The 16,853-nt window shown below is 39.2% G+C and overlaps 1 protein-coding gene across 13 annotated transcripts in view; it reads left to right on the forward strand.

Moving 5' to 3' along the window:
• The window catches only part of NRG3 (neuregulin 3), a 1,054,218-nt gene extending 1,039,759 nt beyond the window's left edge, over positions 1–14,459 (forward strand). For 3 of the 13 annotated variants that reach the window (XM_044239944.1, XM_044239945.1, XM_044239949.1), the window contains 4 exons: positions 2,448–2,581; positions 6,984–7,157; positions 12,196–12,267; positions 12,510–14,459. In XM_044239944.1, coding sequence (XP_044095879.1) covers positions 2,448–2,581; positions 6,984–7,157; positions 12,196–12,267; positions 12,510–13,017 — 888 coding nt within the window. In that variant the 3' untranslated portion in view covers positions 13,018–14,459. The remainder of the gene's footprint in view (positions 1–2,447; positions 2,582–6,983; positions 7,158–12,195; positions 12,268–12,509) is intronic. The other 10 variants (XM_044239950.1, XM_044239951.1, XM_044239953.1 and 7 more) reach the window with 7 other exon arrangements.
• The last annotated feature ends 2,394 nt before the right edge of the window (positions 14,460–16,853 follow it).

The raw sequence follows: 16,853 nt of genomic DNA on the forward strand, positions 1-16,853 counted from the left end.
CCAATTTACCCCAACTCCCTTCTCCTCTCTAAGACCCCTTCTCCTCCATGATATTTGTTAAGGAGCACAATATCTTGATGCATGGAACAGTTAGATCATTATATTGCACATCCGAAACTTATATAACACTATTTTAACTACACTAGAATTAAAATAAAAGTAAAAAGTGATTGGTATCCCACCCACCCCCTCACCAAAAGCACAGATTATGAACTAATGGCCCTAACACATAATTAGGCTATTTGACATACATTACTTTAAAAAAATGGCTTATTGACTTTTAATGATTCAGTGATTTCTCTAGAAATTATAGATGGTCCAGAAAAACCTAGCAGATGTTGTCCCCATAGACCTCTCTGCAGGAGCACATGCTTACCTCCTCCCATTTGCCACAGACGTCTCCAGATCATCTCACTTGTTCCTGTAGCTGAGCATTCCAGGCATCCAAGTTTGTCTTCTGAAACAATTTATTAGATTAAAAAACAAATCCCTAGTTGGTCTATTAATAGAATCTGGAGTTCAGATTAAAAGTTAGAATGTTGATTATATTCTAGTTACATGTCTATTCAGTGCACTTTTCCCATGGATGGGTTGTAGTAATTAACTTTAATTCATCAATAAAAAAGCACACATGAAGGTATTTATATCATTTTTTGGATCTTTGTAGTTTTGGGTTATTAAAAATAGCCACTTTTTCCAAATCATCTCCTTATCTTCTTTTTCTTTTTCTGTGTCAATTTACTCCATTTTGCAAAAAGCCTGACCTGCTTCTTTGAGTCCATTTTGTAGAATTGAGATTGTGTTTGAAGACATGGTTATGACTGCCCCATGTGGTTTATTTTGGAAATACTTAAGAAGATAAGAGATTGCTACCTTAAGGTGTTACATAACCTTGACATTTTTGCCTAATCTCAATAGCCTATAACCATTGATACACTTTTCCGCAAAGAGAACATCCAGTTAATTGTTTTTTTTTTTTAACCTGCATCCTGTGGGGTTGCATGGGAAACACACAACACAAGTGCACACCCAGAAATGTGTAGGTACATGTACATACAAAATTTATATATATATGTGTGTATATGCATACATAAAGCTAAATATATGTATATACACATATACACACTTGCAATATATGTATATCTATCTGTTTACTTCATTTTCCTTATTTATGCAATATTATACATACTTCTTTTCAATGTTTGTGTAGTTTTTATTTGTGGATATTTCTATTGTGTCCAGTTGTTTTTGTTTTATTTTTATCTTCTGTTTTGTTATTAAAAATTGTATCACTGACACATTCTAGTGATGACATTATTTTGAATTTTTACAATCATATTGATGATGGTAAGTCCTAGAAGTAACATTCTGGATAAAAGAGTGTGTATATCTAATATTTTGGAACTTACTGGCCATTTATACCCCAACATATTAGTACTAACTCTAATTTTCTTGTATCTGTAACTTTACTAGAGCTTCTTGAAACTTAATTTCCTCTATTCTGATTTTTATCCCTTTACAATGAATGCAGTTGTATACCTTTTCATATGTATATTGCATATCTGTCTTCATTGTTCTGTAAAATTCATGTTCATACATTAGTATGAATATCAATATTTCAAAATTTTCTCTGGCTTGGTTAGCATTCTAAAGTTGTCATTTCCCAGGGTAGTTTTTAATCTGGAGTTTCTGGAAGAGAAACCTGCTAGCACTTGCTGCTGTTCAAGAGTTGTGTGTCCAGGGAAGATTAAAGTGGACAATGTGCTGCCTGGTTGAGATGCCATGCGATATTTCCCTTGGGGCAACGTTTTTCTTAATGTATCATCTCTATAGACCTTTCCCAAAGGCTCCTGAGCCTTATAAGATACCACAGTCAAAGATGAAACCGAGACTTAGTAGGTATAAAGAGTGAAATGCCCACAAATTTCTCTTATTAAGTCCAGTAATTACTTGGCAAAGGCTGAAGGAGGTAATGATGGAGACCTGAGAGCAGGTACTCTGAACCAATATCCTTATCATTCTGAGAATGTTCGGAGGTTCATTCAGTCACTATTTATTGAACCCCTGCTATTTGTAATCCAACTACTAATTAATTTTTTTGTGTATAAAATGTATATCGAATAAAAAATACTTGTGTTTTTCCCTGTCAGGCACAGTGTGCCATGGGTGTAGATTGAAATGAGAAGACATTCTTAAAATTCTAAAGTGAAGAACACTCGTGGATGGACCTTATCTGAGCAGAGAGTGTGGGGGGAGGATGGAGACCATACTCACTGTGTGAGAAATGGGATGCCAATGATGTCTCTATCATTCTCCTGATCAGGGGACCATTGGACAAAATACTGGCAAGTTCAGTTCAGTAACTTCTGATATCTAGCTGCAGTAGTATAGGCCCTCCACTCATAACTCATTCTCCAGCTCAACTCTGTGCATGTGGTTTTCCACAGTATTCAAAGGCGGAAAGGCATCCTGTGACTGCATTGGAGAAAATGATGGAGTCAAGTTTTGCCAGCCCTCAGTCATTCCCAGAGGTCCCTTCTCCTGACAGAGGAAGCCAGTCTGTCAAACACCACAGGTACAGGTAGCTACACATGGTGGGGATGGGCACATTCATACTGTGTCTAATGTTGGACAACACATGCCAATGAATGGCAACTTGATTCAGGAGAAACGATTGTTTTTGCTTCCCATGTATTTCTCCAAGGAGTGGATGCTCAAGCAGCTCACAGCAAGTAAACCAAAGCTAACAGCAGGCAGCCATGCCCCTGTAAGAAGCCGGAGGAACTATTAACAACACCCATCAAAGCTGCAGACACAGACCAGTGAATGAAACAATTGCATTCTGAAAAACCATTAAAAACATGATTTTTCCTAGCCTGCCTTATCACCGTCTGCAAATTTAATGACTAATTCTTCCCTAGGCAGCTGATCTGACATGCTCCAGGTCTTCCAACAGGTTCTTACACAAAGAAAACTTTTCAGGGGGAGGAAGCTTCGCAGGTCCTCTCCTTGGGTTTATAAGATCTGTTTTGAATAGGGTGGCACTCTTTTGCAAGCTGCCCATAGAAATTGGTTCTTTGGGGGAGAGAGCCAAAAATTAAGGTTATCTTATAAATGTCCTAACATTCTGAGGCCAAGCAGGTTTTTTAGCATCTTCTAATCACATGCTGCGTTTCATATACAAAAATCTGAAACTCCAAAAATGCAGTCTTTTTCTAAACCAAGTGCCAAAGTTTGGGACTGATGCTCTGTTTATGTGCATCTGAATGTAATATCCTCAGTCTTTGTGGAAGTTGTGCAGTGATTTAAGCTTCCCTTTCTTAGTGAGAAGTACCATATTATAAAATGAAATATGTGAATATAAATATAAATAAATATATGTATATGAAAGGATTAAAATTTCAAAAAAGGAGAAGGTACAGAATAATAGTTGTCACTTATGTGGCGAGCATCGTAAAATCATTATATTGCATCTCTGAAACAAATATAACATTACATATCATCTATACTTAAAAAAAAAAAAAACTTAAAAAACAGCCAGTTGTCCCCAACAATGACAGATAAATATCATTGGTTTTCATATACCTAGGCAATGTTTTGAAAACCTTCCTTGACTCTCAATGAGTCCCCTAAAAAAGGATTTTCTTAATGCTGACCACATTTACTGGGAGGTTTTCAGTCTCTGTATACTAATCCTCATTATGGGTTGGGGATTTTTTTTTTTTCTCATTCTACATGAGTAGAGACTGAGATACCAAAGGTTTGATAAGTTGTTGTTGTTTTTTTTTTAATGGTTTAAATATTTTTAAGTTGGAATTGAAATACACTTGGCTGTTGGATTACTGCTTTAGTTATTAACTGCCAGTTTGGGGTTATATCATTTGAGGCATTTATAGATATTTCCTTGTTAAAAAAGCATTTGAGTTCACTGGATCTAATGGAAGTTCTTTAATTAGGGAAATAAGTCCAAAATTACCAGCCTTTTATAAGATGGATATTTTCTCCAAAACAGCATTTTCTCCTGCTGATTATAATACATGTTGAAATGGTGTCCCATCCAGTCAAGTAAAATAATTATATATAATATTACTCTAGGACTATATCATACCATCAACGTTTTAAAGTTAAAATAAAAAAGAATGACAATTTCTAATGTATTTGAGCTGCAAATACCTACCCTATTCCTTGTCCATTGAGATACCCCCCTCTTAAACTTGGCTTCTCCTATGTGCCTGGGAACCACTTACAAATTAAATAAGAACATTTTTCAGAGATCTTCCCTTTTGTTTGGTTCAATGACACTGCAGTATTTGTTGGCATACATTGTGTCCTGATAGATAGGCAAGAGTTGATTTATAAAGTGCTTTTAGAACTTTGGAAATTATAGTTTAATATATCATGGCTTTTGTTTTGTAAAACATGCAGTAGACTTAAGCGTTTTCATGATTGATAACCTGGTTACTGATTTATATATCCTGCAAACTGCTCCATAACTTCCCGAATGCCATGGGGTTAGAAGGCTTGAATAGCTGATTGATCAGTAGGTGTAGAACTGTTTTTGCAGATGGGTCACTAGTTCATACTGGAAGACTCTGTTGCTGTGACAGTTTGGCTAGCTATGAATAATTAATTTCCTTTTTTTGCACTGCAAACATGACTTACTTGGGTAACTCATTACAACAAAGCTATTAATTCAAAGCCATTATTTCTCATATTTAGTTCAAAGGGAAAACAATCCTCTTGCTTTTTAAAGAAAAAATCTATTATGTTATGTCATACTTATTACATTTTAGCAATATAACTCTCTTAGAGACAGCACATATGGGAGGTTTTTAGAATGAAATAAGACCAGGGTTTTCAGTGATTACCATGAGTCTTCAAGCTGTCAGGTGTGGAGGAGGAGTCAGGGGAACTCATTGCACTGAGCCCCTGTTCTCGGTCAGGCTCCATGCATACTCTCTCTCTTTTAGCCCTAAAGTAGTCCTATGAAGATACTAAGGCATGATCTGAATACCTTCCTTTGGCACCTCTCCTCCCATACTAAGTTTTTACTTTTCTCTGCCTTGCCATGTACACTGAAAGAGCGGCAGGCTCTCTTTTCTGCTGTCAATTCAAAGCACAGGCAGGAGATGGAAGGATGGGGGGAGACCGAAGTCCTGGACTTTCTGTGCCCTCCTCCCTGCTTGCCTCAGCTATATCCCTCGTCCCACTTCTGGGGGCCACAGTGCCTGCCAGGTGGTCCTTTCCTTACAACTCCCCTTCTCTCTCCATTCTGATAATTTCCCCCACCCCTGTCCCTGCAGTTGCAAGGATAGTAAAAGTTTCCCCTTGTTACTTGCCCGGACATACAGGAGTACCCCATGTTGGCTTTTTTCCCACCTCAAAGGTGAAGACACCTTTGTAAATAGTAAAATCTCCCAAGTGACCCAAATTAGAGTATCATCTCTCTTGTTCAGGGCTCTGGTAGAAATACTTACCCCAGTATCATGCTATGAGTAATGTACAGACCTGAGATGCACCCCCAGATGCAGCTACTTCTAGCACCAAAGCCTGAGTACTCCACAGACTCCATAAAAGCTCCTGGATAATACAGGTAGAAGCTAGAGGGATGGGGAAAAAAAAAAAAAGCTATGAGAACTCTTTATACTTGTGGCCTTGGTGACCCACATAGAGGCCCCATATTGTCAACATACAAGAAATATTATGATAAAGAATGAAGGTATACTATGCTGCAAGGTAGCACATACTGTTTGAAGAAGGTAAAATCTGATCATTCACTTTGCCAAAACCAGGAAAGTGTCTACTCAAATGTCAGGTTCCCAAACTCTGATCTTAAATAATATTTGAGGTTTTGTTTTGTTTTGCTTTGTTTTTCATTGTAACTACTAAGTAGAAATAACGCTAGTGTTGCCAAGAGGGGAAGTTCCAGAAAGAAGTCCAAATAATATAGTGACATGGGTTAAATTACTTTGGGAGACTGGTCCTTTTAGAACTTGGTAAGTTTGCTGAAATTTTGAAAATGGTTTCCATCCTTCTGTATATGGCTTTATTGGTATTTTTAGGGTAAAATGAAACTATAGCAAAAGATTCTAACTTCACTTGTTATCTGAACACCGCAGAACAACTCTGACCACATAAACTGGCATCGCATGGACTGTCTACATAGGAACAGAGTTCTTACCAGTCCTCATGGCTGCAGGGTACATTCAGTGAGGTGGTGATGGAAATGGACATGGAATGGGTAACAAGTCAAATCAGCAACTGATTTTATAAAAAGCCCAACTCTTTTGGTTAGCATGATCTATATAGGAATCTCAATCTCACCTAAGATACATCCCATGTATGCCTTTTGCCTGTGATGGCATCTAAACACATAAGGTTATTTGGGTATTTGGATGTATGAGTCAAGGAAAACATATAATCAGATGTTTATTAAAAGCAAATTCAAAAGAAAACAATTTCGTTTCTCAAGATTGATGAAAATTTGAGGTCGTGAACTGGGAATTTAGCACATATGTTAGGGAGAGAATGCCAACTCAAATGAGGCTTATTTATTCTACCACTAACATGGTGAACTTTTCCCCGTGAATCCCTTCAGAGTTCCTGTGTTTGGTTTTTGTCAGTATCTAGTAACAAAGCCATTTTTATTTTTATTAGATAGCCACTATATCCTGGATAATGAGGGTAGCTGAGAATCAGGAGCTTGAGAATTCCTTAAGCCCACCTCTTGTCTTTGGCTGGAAAGCTGAGATTGTTTTGGTCCACTGTGCTGCAAACTAGAAAGCCAGAAATGTGAGAATTTCACTTTGTTCCTGCAAGGGTTAATGGATTCAACAACTTCTGGTCTCCTAGCTAGCAGTCATGGTTGGCGAGCCTAATCTAGAAGTGTGAGTGTCTGGAGTGAAGAGCAACATTTGAGAAGTTTGAGCGGCCATATATAAGGTTCTTGCTAGGATCAATCTGTTGGTTTCCTTTCATCCCAGCAGGAATCTCTCCTCTTGCTGCAGCCCAGGGCAAAGGAGTGGTATGCTCCATAGGAATGCCTTCAGGAGAACACCCCCCTCACCCAGAAGTAGGCTGGGCGGCATCGTGGGACCAGCATATCAGCAACTTGAGGAATCAAGAATCCCAGACCAGGATACGATACCTTGTCAAGGGTAGGTCTTAAAAACAATGGAATTTAGGGAGGGTGTCATGAATGCTCAAACTTTAAATTGAGCTATTATGTTCCTTAGGGTTTTCTTCATTGATTTTTGTCATTAATAGTCTATTTATGCTTACTTCGATCTTTGTTCCACAAAAGATAAACTAAAAAGAATAGGTACAATGTAAATAGATATTAGGGAAATGTGAGACAGAAAAATAAAACTAGGGAGCAAGCTCAGTGTATAGTTATCTAGGCAGTATATTATATAGTTGCTAAAACAACTGGGGATGCATCTTGGATTTAAAAGAAAAAGAGAGATTTCTTAGGAGGACTAATGTTTTCCTTCATTCTTAAGTTTGAAAAACAATTACTCAATTCTCTAACCAATATTGTGGGCACTACCCTCAACAGTAACCTGTAATGTATTTATATGTAGTGTCTACTTCTGTCCAGATTGTTCTTGAAACTGTCTCCGTCAATGTAGACAGCATATTGTCAAAGTACAATTTGCTGAACTCAGATGTCTAGGTTCGTTTGTGGTATAGGTGTGGAAAGATGGGCTTTGCACACCAGGGCTGCAAAAGGTGCCCTTTCTTACGAGTGGATGCAGACCCTCACAGGGGTCTTAAGGTTATCTTAAGATTTTTAAAAATTACATGTATAAAAGGGCTTGTACCTGACACATAGTAAGCAGAGTAGTCTGGCACTTATTGTCAAGGAACTGTTAGAGAGCTATTAATTTCAAGAGCAATGCAATCAGGGTTTATTCCAGAAATATCAGGAATCGGCTCCCTCAGTCAAGCCAGGTTCTTGTTGAATTTGGTTTTTATCACTTTGGGTAAGGCAGGCCCGGCTTTTATTCTGCTTTGGCCTGGATGATCTTTCCAGACTGTCTGTATCAAACTGAGAGCCAAAGCAGGTAGGAGACATACATCACAGAGCCTTACCTTTTTCCTTTTGTTTCTGGCAAGACATGCATACAGCCACGCCCTGACAAAACCCAGCAACAGATTTCTTCAGAAAGACATTTGTAATTTTGAAGCAATCCCAAATGAACTGTAAAATACCTTCGGTATAGACCTGGGGTGACAGTTTGCAAATTCAACATAAGAGCCAAGTTGTCCAAAACATATAATGCAAGTCAAGAAGCAGTTTGCATTTCTCTTTGCCTTAGATCTAGAAAAGGGGCTTCCACTTAGCCCCTAATTATAATTAATCTTGTTTCATCATGACTTTTCTTCTTAAATCACTAAGCTCAGATAGTGATTCTTAAATCACTAATAATGTCTGTTACTTGGGAACACATATATGGGGTGAGGGGAAATCAAGTTCAGAGATTTTGTGGATGGTTAGAGAACCAGCCCGTACTGTCTTTCTTTTCACTGGGCGCCGATATGGTTATCATCCCATATGTCCCAGGTATAAGGATGCTCGGAGCCCTTGCCAGGCATATAGGCTTGAACCCTACATAAACAAATCTTCAGAGGCTCAGAGATTTCCATGAATGTTCAGGCACTGTTTTGTCTTTTACCTCCTGGGAGACTTAGACTTATTGTCTGCATAGTGGTAGTTTTGTTTTGGTTCAATCATCATTGGGTTTGGAATATTCTCTCCAGCTGGCTGGCCACGTGTATTTTCCTGTGTGTGATATGCACCTGATGTTGATAAATGGTGACTCTAAGTCACTGTGTGCTCAGCACAATGAATCTCAAGGAGCAATCTCATTCTCAGTTCTTGAAAACAGCTATTTTCCACTCCTGGGGGACTGACCGTCTCTCCGGACTGGAAATGGGATTGGTAATAGAATTTCACAGCTAAAGGCCCTCTTCAAATCTGGCCCTAGCCCAGAGGGGGAGTGAATGAATTTACAAGAGCTATCAGCCATCTGCTGCTTGTTTATCTGGGGTGTGGGTGCGGTCTGCTAGTTAGGCTCCTGGTGTATGTGGCTTCTTTCCTTGGCACTTACAGTAGCCCAGCTTGAACCCGGCACATATCTTAGAGAGCTCTTGATGAAGGAATGAGATGGAGAGGAGATTCTTCAGGAGCTTTTCCCCCTGACTGAGGGACCTGGGACAACCATGACAATGGCTCACAGAGCTCCGAACTAGGTTTTGTCAGGCAAATCAAACTTATGTATTCATATGCTAGCCAGAAAGAAATGGAATCACAGAACTAGACGGCCACCTTCAAAGCAGAAGGGATCCAAACCGTACTGAATACCTAATTTATCTAGCAACTGTACAGGTGTAAGTGATCCTTTAGGAATTTAAAAAATGAACACACTGAGGATGGCGGAGTTGAAATGGCTAACTTGAGGTGGCATATGCCATGTAAAAGGACTGAGATTGAATCCTGGCCTTTCTGACTAAATGAACCACTAAATCAGGAAAGAAATATGAAGAAAATCACATTCATGGATGATGATATGTAAGGGAAACAGCTAAGTGTATGGCTTCGGAGGGGAAAATGGCTCTCTTCAATTTAGTCAGTTGATTTCAATGCCACAAACACCAGGAACGGAGGCTTGGAGGCCTGTGCAGAGACACAAACTCCTTGGCTGGACCCCTGAATGCCTGGGAACCAAACCAAGTGACTAACTTGGAATTTCTCCTCTTTAGAAGGATGCTTTGACTCCCCTAGTGACAAATGAGACACACTTGCACTTTCTTTGGTGAGGGATCAGGGGAAGGGCAGTTCAGACTGGTATTTTGTAGTCAAGGCATGACAGCGTATGGATCAAGCTTGTGAAAGAGTTAGTGGCCCTTAAGGAACACAGAACTCTGAAGTGTCTTCTAATCTAGAGACATATTAGAAATTTAGCTCCCACTTGAACTTCTGGAGAATAGTATATAACTTCTACTCAAATACCAGCGCTGGCTGGGACCCTCGTAGCAACTCTGAGAAGGAAGAGAGGACTCTGGCTGCATCCTGGAGAGGCAGGACTCCACTCAGTGGCCACAGGAATCCCCCTAGATCAGTATTCCCACGTTTTAATTAATGAAAACATGTAAGTGGGGCTGCCATTTGTCCAAGCCTGCAGAACTTGTAATGGCCTTGGGACTTAATGCCATTAAGTGATAGAAAACAAAAATCCCATTTTCGGAGAGTTCTAATTGTTCAAAATCCTCTCCACGTGATGGTAACGTTCTAGATTTCCGTTACTGCCAGCCACGTGTCCCATACCTGACTTGCAAGGTGACTCCTAAGCTAAGTGGCATTCCTCTTTCTCACCCAACTCCATCAATATGAAGACTGCCCCAAGTTTGGTTCGAATTACCTTTGATTCCTACATTGTCATGCCAATGTAGTCAGGAGGCTGCAATTTACTAAGTCCTCTGAGATATTTATGCCTTTACCCAACAGTTTTACAAGGAATGTTTAGATGCTGCTCTAAGAATTTGCACCTGTCACCATCACATTTCAACCTGTTAGATTCTATCCACTGATACACCCGGAAGATATCTATGTGGAATACAGTTTTACCCCAATTATATTTCTTGACTCTGAGCCATTGGTGAATGTGATATGCAAACATCCTCTATCCTCATGCTTATTAGCGATGCTAGCAGGATGACATCTGCCCCCTTTTTTCTTGTTGAAATTAAGTCAGTGATCAGAAACTATAGGGTCAGATTTTCAACCATATAACACTTAAGTGAAAGGCATATGATCCCCCAGGGAATTTCTCTTTACATGACCATACAATTAGAATATAATTGTAAAAAATATTATACATCTCTAAAAAGGTATTCTATTGCACCTTGGGATGCCCACTTGTTTCTGGCTTTAATAAGAAGAATTACAATCAGACAATTTGGGATTAACTTGTTCCTCTGCTGCCTACCAAAGGTATCATTTGAGGGAAGTCACTTGAGTGCCCCTTAATCTAGCTTATTTATCCACTGCATGTAATAATAATAAATAAGCCACAGGTTTTTAAAAAATTAAATGAGGTAATTAGACTTGAACATGCTTTTAAAAAACATTTTGCAAATGTCAGCTGTTACTATGTTTGAAATGGACATTAGCTGGGATATAAAGGGAGCACTTACCTTGAAAATTCGTTCCTGTATTCATGCATCCCCTTGATCAGGATTTATTGATTGCCAACTCTGTACTAGGCACAGTAAGAGAGAATGGAGCTACAGAGACACCTCCACTGGATCCTCGTCTTTTCTCCCCATGTGGTGGAAAGACAGACCCCTAAATTGCTCTGATTGCATCCTCGCTATAAAGACTTCTATTTAGTATGCAAGACACTTCCCTGCAATTATTCTTTCCATTTATAAACATGATTGTTATTTACATCGTAATGCAAGACAAGGGGAATAAGACCTATTATATGGAGGGTGGCTATATTTAGATTATGCTTAAATTTTAACGTTTCATTTCACATTTAAGTTAAAGACAAATAACAGAGAATAGAGATTACTGCTCAGGATCCCAAGCCACATTTCTGTGAATCCACAACATACCTGCCCCACTCTCTGGCACAGGAAAATTCACCAGCTCTGAACAGGCAATAAGAGGGCTAGCCAGTTCCTGGCATATTCAAATGACTTCAAATGGCATGTTGGCATTCTTGACAAGCTACTGCCGTGCACCAGTGAATTACCTTACTTGGCTCCAGAAACCATGTGAGGAAAGTTGCTATATTGGTAGAGGCCCAATGGACCTCACTTCACATTCATCCCCAGAAAGCACTTCACATTCATCCCCAGAAAGCAAGTGTATGCCTCCATTCCCATTTGTAGGCTCAGCTGTCTGGAGGTGAGGCAGTTTCTACAGAGTTGAGAGCCAATGATAATTGGACCTGGTTCCCCTAAACTCAATGTGAAGCAGAAACATGCAGGACGATAGTACAATGCTGCTTCCAGGCCGGGCTTCCTGATCGCCCCCAGCTAGTGTGGCCTCGAGTCTACAGACTAAACCTGGGCTGAGAGGGTGGTCACATGGATGGAGTGGAGTAACGCCGTTATGGGTTTCCTGTTTGTCACTATGGAAAGGCCACACTTACCTGCTCAATCCCCATTTACTTTGTATTCTAGGATAGAGGTCAGGAAGACTATACCCCACCTGCCTATACAGCTGTGGTGTGTTGAAAGATCCCTGGACTTCAAGTAAGAAGATCTGGGTTTGAGTCTCAGTCTGTCACTTATTTTCTGTGTGACCTTGGGCAAGTCACTTCACCTCTCTGAGCTTCAGTTTACTTCTCTGTTTAACTGGGAGCATATTATCCGTCTCATGGGGTTGCTGTGAGAATTCAGTGAGATGGTGCATGTGGAAGTGCTTTGTTGACTGAATATTGCTCTAAGGAAGCACGGCGGAAAGCAGGATATGTAACACCGGGTTTCTCTTTCAGGTATTCCTCCAGTGGTTTAAAAACCCAACAAAATGCATCCATAAATATGCAACTGCCTTCAAGAGAGACAAATTCCTATTTTAATAGCTTGGATCAAAAGGACCTGATGGGATATTCATCCGCGCGGGCCAGTTCCGTGCCCATCATCCCTTCAGTGGGTCTAGAAGAAACCTGCATGCAAATGCCAGGGATTTCTGAAGTCAAAAGCATCAAATGGTACAAAAACTCCTACTCTGCTGACATTGTCAATGTGAGTATTCCAGTCAGCGATTGTCTTATAGCAGAACAACAAGAAGTGAAAATATTGCTAGAAACTGTCCAGGAGCAGATCCGAATTCTGAGCGACGCCAGGCGGTCAGAGGACTACGAACTGGCCAGTGTAGAAACCGAGGACAGTGCAAGTGAAAACACAGCCTTTCTCCCCCTGAGTCCCACGGCCAAATCAGAACGAGAGGCACAGTTTGTCTTAAGAAATGAAATACAAAGAGACTCCGCGTTAACCAAGTGACTGGAGATGGAGGAATCCGTGTGTTCTATGCTTTGCTCAACAGGAAAAGAGAGGAAATTAAATACAAATTATTTATATGCATTAATTTAAGAGCATCTACTTAGAAGAAACCAAATAGTCTATCGCCCTCATATCATACTGTTTTTTAACAAAATATTTTTTTAAAGGGAAAGAAATGTTTCAGGAGGGATAAAGCTTACAACTAAAGCTTTGGGTAGAATTGTGAATACAATTTTAGTTTGTCCCAACACCGGGGCCTCCTTTGGCTCTTAGTAGATGTGGGTGATTCAGACCCTCAGCCCCACCGCACCAGTGTCCTCATAAAAAAGCACTGGCAGTTACCCGGTTTCAAAGAGACAAGCTGTATCCTGAGGGTGGACGTGCCAATGAGCAGGTGGCCCTTGCATTTGGCTTGCAGGTCCCAACCCCTAAATTTCTCTTCACGCGACAGCCTCCTCACAGGTTATGTCATGTCAACCAATGTAGTGTTTTCTATTTCATTTTTGAAGAATGGCACAAAGACTCTGGAAGAGGGAGGGCAGGAGATAGAAGACGTAATCTGGGGCAATCTTAGCTACTCTTCATGTGCCGCTCCCTCTGAAATTTGAAGGCACAGAATCTCAGAGGGAGGTGTGAAGGAAATTATTATAGAAAAAGAGATGAGAAAATTCACAATGTCGTGTTACTAAAATCATGCGATTAGAAGTGTTTTTCTTTGAGATTGTGTAGGGGCTCCAAAGGAGCATTTCTCAGTGTGTGTGCGTGTGTGCCTGTGTGTGTATGTGTGTGTGTGCGCATGCGTGCGCACACCCGTGTGTGGGTATGGGTTTGCTCACCCGAGCACAGGTATGCTGTATGCACATGTGTTCATTGTGTGTATGTGTGTGCATGTGTGTGCATATTAAGCTTGCTAAAATTTGTTCTGAAACATCAGGGAATTTATTATTCAGAAAAAAAATTTCCCTCTCAGATCTGTTCACTTTAAATTTATCCATTAAGTATCAAGTTCAGTTAGTAAGTTCTTAAATCAAGGTCACTTGCATGGCGGGATCCTATAAAACTCTTGACAACGTCAAGATCATTTTCTGGTGTGAATACTTTTGAGAGGAACAACTATTGGCTCATTAATGATATCAGTACCACAAGGCGAGTTGAGGATGTGGGTTTATTTTGAATTATGCATACTTAAATGATTTACACAAGACAATTATCAAATTGACAGTTGCCCTTTGCTTTCTCGTCATCCTCATTACTATTTATTTTGTAGCAAGTCTACTATTTGTGGACCAAGACATTGGCTTCTGTGGTTAATATGGAAAGAATAAATTGTTGAAATCACAAAGCCCAGACTTTTCAGTTCACAGGAAGCCCCCCAAAGAACAGTAAATTGTGTTGTATGTTCATTTGGAATAAAGCAATATTTTTACCACTGCTAAGGTGAACTGAAACTTCTCCTGAAGATTTGTCTGTTTTATTTACCCTTATTTTCATGGGGCATTCAAGGAAATTAGTGTTCACATAACTAGTCTTTTTCCAGTTATTGGTGGTGTTGAGTTGTTATGTTTACACTGTTTTAAATAAAAAGGCACAGTATTTGAAAGTATATAAAAGATTTCTTTTACTGCAGTCTGGGAAGACTTTGGTTAAAACTTCCTTGTGGAAGATTCACATTACAATGGAAGAAAATTTAACTATTTCTGAATCAAATATTTAATATACAATTCTTACTGAGGTTAAGTTTTTTCTGTTAAAAATATATTACAAATTGCTCTTTGAGGACATTCTTTAGTAGACATAATGCCACGCAGAGGAAGGCAAACACTGTGTTCTTACCAGCACTGTTTAGTGGAACTTAAGGTCTCAGATGTTGAAAACACTTGGGTAGAAATGCATTTTCTACTTAACAAAAGCCTTTTGGTATTCATTAATTGTCCTATTATACTTACATTATTTTGAATATAGAGGTACTGTTGTTAGACTCTTAAAAGATTATCACAGACTTTTAATGTCTAAACCATCTAGGCTCCCATTTAAAAATATTGTATCTTTGGGACAAGGATCTACGACCCCCGTGACTTGCATATCCAATATGTTACTGTGTTGAAATTTATCAGTATTATCCAACATTACCTTGAAGACCTCACAGATCTGTTGAAGTCGACCTTGTTTCTTGGGTTTTTCATCAAAAAGTTACCTGTGGCATACTTAAAGGATTCATACAGATTTCACCTAATTAGGAGGTGATAATTAGGTGACTCATAGCAATTACTTTAATACATAATTCACACTGAAAAGATTAAATATTATCAATCAAACAAGTCCTAATCCATCCCCACTTTGTTTTTTTCTTAAGGTAGAACAATATATTATGTGATTATAAACACTCTGGTGCGTCATGAAGAGCCTTAATATCAGATGCACCCACTGGCAGTCTGATGTAAAGTTTAGAGATACAGTATGCACTTCCTAATTGATAATCAAGACAAAATATTCCTTAAAGAAAAAAATATTAACGGTTATTTCAGTGGCCATTTTTCTCATTTTGGAATATGAAGCTCTCCTCTGAAAAGGGCCCAAGCTCAAAAGGCACATGTTTGGGCACCAGCTGACAAGCGTTCCTAGTGTCAAGACTTTCAAAGTTGATCTAACATGGCAAACCCCAGAGACATTGGTACCTTGTCCTTCAAGCTCATGTGCCTAACAGAGAGGTGCTTATTTCTACAAGACACCTTTGATTTTGTTTCATTTTCCTTGTCTTTATTATGGGAATAGATATTTGGAGATTTGTAACTAAGTAAGTTGCGTATTAGTTATTTACTGAAGAATGAATGTCACTCATGAGTTTTTTACTCTGAATCATTTTCTAATTAGTTTTTTTATATACAAGGCATATATTATTCTAAGTGGCCATGGAACACTGTTGTTCAAAGTGTATGACAAATTTTATGCTACTGCAAAATAGAAATGATGTTGGAGAATTGGCATCCAAATTTTCTTTCTGGTTTTCCCATGTACCTTATTAAATGCTCTATGTTTTATACTCTAATCCAATATCTACCTTGCTGTGAGCTAAAAATTTCTAAATTTATCACATCTCCAATATTTCACATCATTTCTAAGTAGCAATAGCAAGGACTTCTGGAGGAGGAAAAGTGCTGGTTTTAAGACTTCACAATCTCTTTTGATGATAAGAAGATATCAGACCTACCAAAAGGAGAAAAGTAGGGCCAAGCTGACTTTGAGAGAATGCCCATTGGCTTCCAGGTTGAAAGACAGTTAAGATGTAAGTGAGGCCTCTGGCGACCATGGCGAAGGCTGTCAATAACCAGGTCTCCACCAGAATACGCTTGATGTATGAGGCAGTGACGCACACCCATCTGCTCTATGGTGCTATAGGAAACCATGGCTCCCTAAGTGAGGGGAGATGCTGGTTCCTTTGATCCCAGCCCTGTAAGCCAGAAAATATTGCCCTGAGACGTGCTGTGAACCATTTCCGAAACGAGTATATACTATACTTAGGAACACAGCCAGAGGGGTGGGATTTTTATTTGATCTTTTGGTATCCGGGAAACATTTTATATATAAAGAATACTTTTTTATTATTATTCGATTGTATAGATTCAGTACAGTGTATTTGATGATAGCATATCTCTACTGTGTTTATACCTTAGTCTTCAGAAATTCAGTCTTCATCCAGAAAAGATCAGCACAATGTTTCTGGGCGGGATGCATCTAAAACTGAGAATAGAATGTTGTGGGAAATGATGCCTTTAAACAAGCTTTATCTCGTCCTTTTTTATTTTTTCTTTCCCTTTTAAAGAAATAGTGAGGGTAAA

This window comes from Neovison vison, chromosome 2 (genome assembly GCF_020171115.1).
Source record: "Neovison vison isolate M4711 chromosome 2, ASM_NN_V1, whole genome shotgun sequence".
NCBI lineage: Eukaryota > Metazoa > Chordata > Mammalia > Carnivora > Mustelidae > Neogale > Neogale vison.